This window comes from Salmo salar, unplaced genomic scaffold (genome assembly GCF_905237065.1).
Source record: "Salmo salar unplaced genomic scaffold, Ssal_v3.1, whole genome shotgun sequence".
In the NCBI taxonomy this organism is placed as follows: Eukaryota; Metazoa; Chordata; class Actinopteri; order Salmoniformes; family Salmonidae; genus Salmo; species Salmo salar.
Genome location: NW_025548882.1, coordinates 168,805 through 179,010, shown reverse-complemented (window position 1 = coordinate 179,010; position 10,206 = coordinate 168,805). Strand labels below are relative to the sequence as shown.

Sequence of the window (10,206 nt, the reverse complement as noted above, 5' to 3'; positions counted from 1 at the left end):
AACATGTATTGTACAAATATTTGGGTTGACTGACCAGACCAGTTTAAAAGCAGTATCAGTCAAAAGACAGACAGTGAGGTATCAGATTTAGATTGTATTGAGTATACAGTCCACACTATATATAATACTGACCTCAGAGTCTCCAGTCTGCAGTGTGGATCCTCCAGTCCAGCAGAGAGCAGCTTCACTCCTGAATCCTTCAGGTCATTGTTACTCAGGTCCAGCTCTCTCAGGTGTGAGGGGTTTGAACTGAGAACTGAGGCCAACACTTTACAGGATGTGTCTGTGAGTTTACAGCCAGCTAGTCTGCAAACACAGAAGAAATACAATGACAGACAGGTTGTATTAAAAAGTTATTCTCAGCTTTCCTAGCTTACACCGTTATGGTGCACGAATAATGTACAGGCTGTGCATTCATGGCTCAATGCTACAACTTTACTGATCAGTTTGTTTTGTAGTTTAAGAGTTTTCAGCTGATAGAAAGTTTAGTCAGCCAATGAAAATACTGTTGTTCCTACATTCAGTAAAGTTTGGTCTGAGGGATAGTCTCATGATTACTTACAGAGCCAGTCAGCCAATGAAAATACTGCTATAACTACAATTTATTTTGGTGTGCGATATTTACAGTGATACTTACAGAGCTTTCTTGCAGCCTCTCACAGCTGGGAGCAGTCTCCTACGACCCTCCTCTGATGTCTTGTATTCCTTCAGGTTAAACACATCCAGAACCTCCTCTGATATCTGCAGCATGTAGGCCAGTGCTGAACACTGAGCAAGGGAGAGGTTTTTGGATCTGTTCTCTGACCTCAAGTACTCTTGGATTTCCTCCTGTACTGAATGGTCTTTCATCTCTATCAGACAGTGGAAGAGATTGATGCACCTCTCAGGGGACATGTTCTTCCTCTGCATCACCTTAAGGGATCGGATTGTTTTCTGGACGCTCTCTGGACTGCTTTCTGTCTGTGCCACCAGACCTCGTAGGAGTTTCTGATTGGACTCCAGTGACATGCCATGAAGGAAGCGGACAAAAAGGTCCAGGTGTCCATTCTTACTCTCCAAGGCTTTATCCACGGTACTCTTCAGCAGCTCATGCAAGGTTAGCTCTTCAGACACAACTCTAGACTTTCTCTTGAGGAAGGGATTCAGTGCATCCATGTTCCTGGCTGTGTAACAATGGTACATGTAGACAGCTGAGAGAAACTCCTGAATGCTGAGATGAACAAAGCAGTACACCACTCTCTGAAATAACACAGACTCTTCTTTAAAGATTTGTGTGCACACTCCTGAGTACACTGAGGCTTCTTTGACATCAAGGCCACACTCTTTCAGGTCTTCTTCATAGAACATGAGATTACCCTTCTCCAGATTTTCAAACGCCAGCCTCCCCAGCTTCAGAAGAATTTCCTTATCTGACTCCATGAGCTCCTCTTGATCCATCTCATCTCTTCCATGATATTTCTGGTTCTTCAGGCTGGTCTGAATGAGCAGGAAGTGTATGGACATCTCAGTCAGAGTCGTGGGCATCTCTCTCCTCTTGTCTGTACTCAACATGTGTTCAAGGACTATTGCAGAAATCCAACAGAACACCGGCATGTGGCACATGATGTGGAGGCTCCTTGATGTCTTTATGTGTGAGATGATTCTGCTGGCCAGGCCCTCATCACTGAATCTCTTCCTGAAGTACTCCTCCTTCTGTGGGTCATTGAACCCTCGTACCTCTGTCACCTGGTCAATACACTTAGGGGGGATCTGATTGGCTGCTGCAGGTCGGGAGGTTATCCATAGGAGAGCAGAGGGAAGCAGATTCCCCTTGATGAGGTTTGTCAGCAGAACATCAACAGATGATGTCTGGGTGACATCAGACACCTTTTCATTGTGCTGGAAATCTAATGGAAGTCTGCTTTCATCCAAACCATCAAAGATGAACATAGCTTTACAGGCAGTGAGTTTCTTTGCATTGCCTATGTCTAGTTCTGTGTGGAAGTCATTTAAAAGTCTGAGAAGACTGTACTGACGATCTTTGATCAAGTTCAGCTCCCGGAAAGGAAGCACAAATATGATCTCCACATCTTGGTTTGCCTTCCCTTCAGCCCAGTCTAGGATGAACTTCTGCACAGAGACTGTTTTTCCGATGCCAGCGATGCCCTTCGTCAGCACAGTTCTGATGCTTCTCTCTTGGCCAGGTAAGGGTTTAAAGATGTCATTGCAGTGGATTGCTGTGTCATGTGAGGTTGGTGTCCTGGATGCTGTCTCTAGCTGCCACACCTCATGTTCATTGTTAACCCCTTCACTCTCTCCTTCTGTGATGTACAGCTCTGTGTAAATCCTGTTGAGGGGAGTTTGGTTCCCTGCTGTTTCCATGCCTTCTATCACACATTCATACCTCCTTTTTAGACTGGCTTTATGGTTTACTATAGCTCTCTGCAGGCTGTCATCCACTACAAGGGAGGAGTAAAAGGATGTGTATCAGACATATTCATTGACAGGATGAAAAGTGGATCTTCCACAACTACAGTAATTTATATTATCTCATATTATTGTAGTTAACTACATTTAAATCATATTGAGGTATTGACTTAGCACAGGTCTGCAAGTGTTCTTACTGTTTTCAGAGCCTCTTGAATCATTGGGTTCCCTCAGGTGCTGTAGTACAGGAAGTGTTCTGGATCTCTTTCTACACTGAGGACAGTCATAGTCTCCTGAAGGAGCAGGTTTCTCCCAGTATCTGGTGATGCACTGTCTGCAGAACCTGTGTCCACAGGTGATAGAGACCGGATCCCTCAGAACCTGCTGGCACACTGCACACCTGGACTGATCCTCTGGCAGAGTAGACCATCCACTACAGAGATAAAGGAGAGAGAGATACTGATCCTTTAACAGAGTAGACCATCCACTACAGAGATAAAGGAGAGAGAGAGATACTGATCCTCTAACAGAGTAGACCATCCACTACAGAGATAAAGGAGAGAGAGATACTGATCCTCTAACAGAGTAGACCATCCACTACAGAGATAAAGGAGAGAGAGATACTGATCCTTTAACAGAGTAGACCATCCACTACAGAGATAAAGGAGAGAGAGAGATACTGATCCTCTAACAGAGTAGACCATCCACTACAGAGATAAAGGAGAGAGAGATACTGATCCTCTAACAGAGTAGACCATCCACTACAGAGATAAAGGAGAGAGAGAGACTTCTAGATGTTACTACTGATCCTCTAACAGAGTAGACCATCCCCTACAGAGTTAAAAGAGGGGGCAGTAATTCCTCTAATAAACTTAGTTCAAACAAACTACACATTACAAAACAAATCTATATGACATCTTGAAGATTCTCCTCTTCACTATTAATATTATTCTGACTAGTGACAGGTCAAAGGTAACTGATCCACCACCATTGGAGTTGACAGGATGATCCATGGAGAAATCACTGTTCATAGACAGACAGACAGCTGGGAACAGTATACTCTGTTCATAGACAGACAGACAGCTGGGAACAGTATACTCTGTTCATAGACAGACAGCTGGGAACAGTATAATGTGTTCATAGACAGACAGCTGGGAACAGTATAATGTGTTCATAGACAGACAGCTGGGAACAGTATACTCTGTTCATAGACAGACAGCTGGGAACAGTATACTGTGTTCATAGACAGACAGACAGCTGGGAACATTATACTGTGTTCATAGACAGACAGACAGCTGGGAACAGTATACTCTGTTCATAGACAGACAGCTTGGAACAGTATACTGTGTTCATAGACAGACAGCTGGGAACAGTATACTCTGTTCATAGACAGACAGACAGCTGGGAACAGTATACTGTGTTCATAGACAGACAGACAACTGGGAACATTATACTGTGTTCATAGACAGACAGACAGCTGGGAACAGTATACTGTGTTCATAGACAGACAGCTGGGAACAGTATACTGTGTTCATAAACAGACAGACAGCTGGGAACATTATACTGTGTTCATAGACAGACAGACAGCTGGGAACAGTATACTCTGTTCATAGACAGACAGACAGCTGGGAACAGTATACTGTGTTCATAGACAGACAGACAGCTGGGAACAGTATACTCTGTTCATAGACAGACAGCTGGGAACATTATACTGTGTTCATAGACAGACAGATGGGAACAGTATACTGTGTTCATAGACAGACAGCTGGGAACAGTATACTGTGTTCATAGACAGACAGCTGGGAACAGTATACTCTGTTCATAGACAGACAGCTGGGAACAGTATACTGTGTTCATAGACAGACAGCTGGGAACAGTATACTGTGTTCATAGACAGACAGCTGGGAACATTATACTGTGTTCATAGACAGACCGACAGCTGGGAACAGTATACTCTGTTCATAGACAGACAGACAGCTGGGAACAGTATACTCTGTTCATAGACAGACAGCTGGGAACAGTATAATGTGTTCATAGACAGACAGACAGCTGGGAACAGTATACTGTGTTCATAGACAGACAGACAGCTGGGAACAGTATACTGTGTTCATAGACAGACAGCTTGGAACAGTATACTCTGTTCATAGACAGACAGCTGGGAACAGTATACTGTGTTCATAGACAGACAGCTGGGAACATTATACTGTGTTCATAGACAGACAGATGGGAACAGTATACTCTGTTCATAGACAGACAGCTGGGAACAGTATACTGTGTTCATAGACAGACAGCTGGGAACATTATACTGTGTTCATAGACAGACAGACAGCTGGGAACAGTATACTCTGTTCATAGACAGACAGACAGCTGGGAACAGTATACTCTGTTCATAGACAGACAGCTGGGAACAGTATAATGTGTTCATAGACAGACAGACAGCTGGGAACAGTATACTGTGTTCATAGACAGACAGCTTGGAACAGTATACTGTGTTCATAGACAGACAGCTGGGAACAGTATAATGTGTTCATAGACAGACAGACAGCTGGGAACAGTATACTGTGTTCATAGACAGACAGATGGGAACAGTATACTGTGTTCATAGACAGACAGACAGATGGGAACAGTATACTCTGTTCATAGACAGACAGCTGGGAACAGTATACTCTGTTCATAGACAGACAGCTGGTAACAGTATACTCTGTTCACAGACAGAGTTTTGATCAAATCTATGGACAAAAAAATACCTCTATCTGATAATCACACTCTGCTATTTATTGCTGCCCAGAAGATATAACTAATGTGCATTGTGAACGAATAATGAAGCTCTGAGTAATAAACCTATTTGACACAGTTGGCTGGAAAGCCTCAATGCTTCAGGAAGTGTCACGACTTCTGCCGAAGTCGATGCCTCTCCTTGTTCGGCGGTCGACGTCGCCGGTCTTCTAGCCATCGCCGATCCATTTTTCATTTGTTTTGTCTCGTTTTCCCACACACCTGGTTCTCATTTCCCTCATTATGTGTTGTGTATTTAACCCTCTGTTTCCCCCATGTCTTTGTGTGGTATTGTTTATCTGTTCATGTACGTGCACGTTAGGCTGGTTGCGCTGGGTTATGTTCAACCCATATTTGTATTTTCGTGTTCGTTTGTGCCGTGTGCTTTTGGTTCGCCAAATAAAAGGCTCCGTTTTGCTACCAAATATCTGCTCTCCTGCGCCTGACTTCCTACAGCCCTTCACGCATACCTTGACAGGAAGCTTTGTTTCAACATCACTGCAGTGACCCCCAGCAGTTTGAGAGCTAGCACATCTGATTCATCTCGTCACGGCAGGTAGCCTAGAGTTAAGAGCATTGGGGCAGTAACTGAAAGGTCGCTGGTTTAAATCCCCGAGCTGACTAGATGACAAATCTTTTGATGTGCCCTTGAGCAATGCACTTAACCCTAGTTGCTATGGATCAGAGTGTCTGCTAAATGACTAAAATGTTACATTTAAACACGATAATAACACCTATGGAATGTTAACAATATATTATGGCTAACCAGAATGCAAAACAAATGTCAGGTTCTTCAAAATAATCTATAAAGAACCTTTGAGATTGACCTCCATAAAGGTTCTATAAAGAACCATAACAAAGGGATGTTTATAGCCACAAAAAGGGTTGTAACTTTAATTGTGTGATTGCAGTAATTACATTTATTGTGTAATTGCTGTATTCATTTTATTGTGTGATTGCTGTAATTACTTTTGTGTAACTGCTGTAATTACTTGTACTGTGTAATTGCTGTAAGTACTTTTATTGTCTAGAAGCTGATCCTTCATCAGTATTGTGAAATAATTATAATGTTAAGTAAAGATTTAAATGGAGAAAACTGATCTGAGAGCAGCGCTCCCTTTCTTTCCATCCTATCAGAATTGATACATGCTCCACCAGACGTGATACCTTGTAGTGCTGCTGATCCAGTTTCTACTGGTCTGACTGAGGATATGAACTCTGACCTGTTCACCAGATGTGATACCTTGTAGTGCTGCTGATCCAGTTTCTACTGGTCTGACTGAGGATATGAACTCTGACCTGTTCACCAGATGTGATACCTTGTAGTGCTGCTGATCCAGTTTCTACTGGTCTGACTGAGGATATGAACTCTGACCTGTTCACCAGACGTGATACCTTGTTGTGCTGCTGATCCAGTTTCTACTGGTCTGACTGAGGATATGAACTCTGACTGAGGTTATCAGTATCGACACATGCTCCAACGACGCACATAGCGACCATTCTCTGTTTTAGGAAACTCATGTTATTTCTTCTGTAGGAAAGATACATCTTTAAAACACCTGTAAGCCTAAATGCCATCACTTTCAGGAAACCGTCCCCAGAGAGACTTACAGTAAAGTTGCCGTATATTAATTTGATAATCTATTGTGTCAGAAATGTTCCTGCACAGCAGAAAATGCAAAATGGTAGTGTATTTGAGGTTTAAAAAGGCTTCTAAAGTTTGTAATTTCCAGTTTAAAATGTCACACTTGATATTGAAAAAACACAAATGTGATAAAAATTGTGGAAATATTGGAAATAAACGTAATACATTCTGAAACAGTATTGTTGTCTCACCTCTTAGCTTTGGTCTCATGTTCCCCAGAGAGACTCATTTTAGAGGCAGGGCCCCCCTCCTCTCTCTCCCCAGAGAGACTCATTTTAGAGGCAGGGCCCCCCTCCTCTCTCTCCCCAGAGAGACTCATTTTAGAGGCAGGGCCCCCCTCCTCTCTCTCCCCAGAGAGACTCATTTTAGAGGCAGGGCCCCCCTCCTCTCTCTCCCCAGAGAGACTCATTTTAGAGCACTGACCCCTGTAAACAGAGATCCAGCATGTTGGTTGTGGTTAACACAGTGACAACTAAACAGAGATCCAGCATGTTGGTTGTGGTTAACACAGTGACAACTAAACAGAGATCCAGCATGTTGGTTGTGGTTAACACAGTGACAACTAAACAGAGATCCAACATGTTGGTTGTGGTTAACACAGTGACAACTAAACAGAGATCCAGCATGTTGGTTAACACAGTGACAACTAAACAGAGATCCAGCATGTTGGTTAACACAGTGACAACTAAACAGAGATCCAGCATGTTGGTTGTGGTTAACACAGTGACAACTAAACAGAGATCCAGCATGTTGGTTGTGGTCAACACAGTGACAACTAAACAGAGATCCAGCATGTTGGTTGTGGTCAACACAGTGACAACTAAACAGAGATCCAGCATGTTGGTTGTGGTTAACACAGTGACAACTAAACAGAGATCCAGCATGTTGGTTGTGGTCAACACAGTGACAACTAAACAGAGATCCAGCATGTTGGTTGTGGTCAACACAGTGACAACTAAACAGAGATCCAGCATGTTGGTTGTGGTTAACACAGTGACAACTAAACAGAGATCCAGCATGTTGGTTGTGGTTAACACAGTGACAACTAAACAGAGATCCAGCATGTTGGTTGTGGTTAACACAGTGACAACTAAACAGAGATCCAGCATGTTGGTTGTGATTAACACAGTGACAACTAAACAGAGATCCAGCATGTTGGTTGTGGTTAACACAATGACAACTAAACAGAGATCCAGCATGTTGGTTGTGGTTAACACAGTGACAACTAAACAGAGATCTAACATGTTGGTTGTGGTTAACACAGTGACAACTAAACATTGATCTAACATGTTGGTTGGGGTTAACACAGTAACAACTAAACAGAGATCCAGCATGTTGGTTGTGGTTAACACAGTGACAACTAAACAGAGATCCAGCATGTTGGTTGTGGTTAACACAGTGACAACTAAACAGAGATCCAGCATGTTGGTTGTGGTTAACACAGTGACAACTAAACAGAGATCCAGCATGTTGGTTGTGGTCAACACAGTGACAACTAAACAGAGATCCAGCATATTGGTTGTGGTTAACACAGTAACAACTAAACAGAGATCCAGCATGTTGGTTGTGGTTAACACAGTGACAACTAAACAGAGATCCAGCATGTTGGTTGTGGTTAACACAGTAATTCTTTAATGTCAATTGTTCTCATGTGTTCATTATCTCTTTGAGAAATAAAATATTTACTAACAGACATAGAAACTGTCAGGTGATTTAATGCATCACATGAACATGTAGTTGTGACATTTCATCTCTATGTTAACTGTCAATAATAATAATAATAAAATGTGTCACTGTTTGTCTCACACACACACACACACACACACACACACAGGGAGGGAATGTTGTGTTTGTTTAATATTGTTTTAGGACATCGAAAATGGACAAAAGGATTAGCCGATGGATTATGAAAACAACAAAAATAATGGGAGAAATGGGAGAAATGACTAGAGAGAGTGTTTTTTAACTCACTGACCATGACCCATGAGTTCTTCTTACCTTTGTTCAGTAGAAAAGTCTCCCTCTCTAAACGCTTATAGGTTGCAGCATAGACCGGTCACTCTTCATGGACACACAGCTGGGTACAGGGGAGGCTGGTCTCTCCTGCTTGATTGGGCTTCAACACAACAGAGACAAACATCACATCTCTCATCTACTCTGAGCTCAGATGGGGAAACATAAGAAGAGGTTCATTCCAAAACGCTATATATCCATTTTCAGAAATGTTCTTTAATTAGCTTTTATTGTTTAAAGAAATTATGAAAGAGATTGGTGTGTTTTTTCACTATCTATGTCACGTCCTGACCAGCAGAGGGTGTTGTGTAGTTTTGGTTAGGACGTGGCAGAGTATGTCTGTGTATGTGTGTTCTGGGTGTTGTATTTCTATGTGGGTCTGTATGGCTCCCGATCAGGGACAGCTGGTGATCGTTGTTCCTGATTGGGAGTCATATAATTAGGGAGTATGTTTGTCACTTGGGTTTGTGGGTGGTTGTGCTGACACTGCTAGTCTTTTGGGATGTACGTAGCATGTTATTAGTCATTCTGTTTATTGTTTTTTCCCGTGGATACTTTGCTCTTATATATTAAAAAGATGAGTATCTACATTTCACTTACTGCAGTTTGGTCTCTTCAACATGGCTGTAATTATGACAGAACCACCCACCACAACAAGACCAAGCAGCGGAAAAGGGAGCAGGACGCTGAATATATGGACTATTCTGAGGAAATAGACTTCGACATGGACACTTGTGAGAAATGGACTTGGGAACAGATTCTGGCCGGAGAGGGCCCGTGGCGAAAGGCTGGTGAGGACCGGGAACGCTACCGGGGTACATGACTGGCGAGGAAGCTGGAGATGCACCCCCAATAATTTTTTTTGGGGGGGCACACGGGTAGTTTGGCTAGGCCTAGGAAGAGCCATAAGCCAGCTACCCGTGAGTACATGGAGGAGCGTATGGAGTGGAGGGCGCCGTGTTTCGCTGAGGTGCGCACTCTCTCGCCCATACGCACGCACAGTCCGGTGCGCGCCATTCCAGCCCCTCGCAGATGCCGTGCTAGAGTGGGCATCCAGCCTGGTAGGAGGATGCCTGCGCAGCGCGCCTGGTCGCCGGTACGCCTCCTAGGACCAGGCTACCCTACTCCCGCTCTATGCACGGCAACCATCAGGCCCCTGCACAGCCCAGTTCGCCCTGTACCAGCACCCCGCTCGTACAGGGCTGTTAGTTCCATCCAGCCAGGATGGGTTGTGCAGGTGGTGCGGTCACGGCCACCTGTGCGCCTCCATGGCCCAGTCTATCCGGTTCCTGCCTCTCGTGCTATCTCAGAAGTGAGTTCCTCCAGTCTGGCACGACCAGTACCAGCAACCCGGACCAAGCTTCCCA

At 43.7% G+C, this 10,206-nt stretch overlaps 1 protein-coding gene across 1 annotated transcript in view; it reads right to left on the bottom strand.

Moving 5' to 3' along the window:
- Positions 1–633: 633 nt before the first annotated feature.
- Positions 634–10,206, bottom strand: part of LOC106593087 (NLR family CARD domain-containing protein 3-like) — a 56,388-nt gene continuing 46,815 nt past the window's right edge. The window contains exons 4-5 of the mRNA XM_045712807.1: positions 2,604–2,839; positions 634–2,438 (exon numbers count right to left, since the gene is read on the bottom strand). Coding sequence (XP_045568763.1) covers positions 634–2,438; positions 2,604–2,839 — 2,041 coding nt within the window. The remainder of the gene's footprint in view (positions 2,439–2,603; positions 2,840–10,206) is intronic.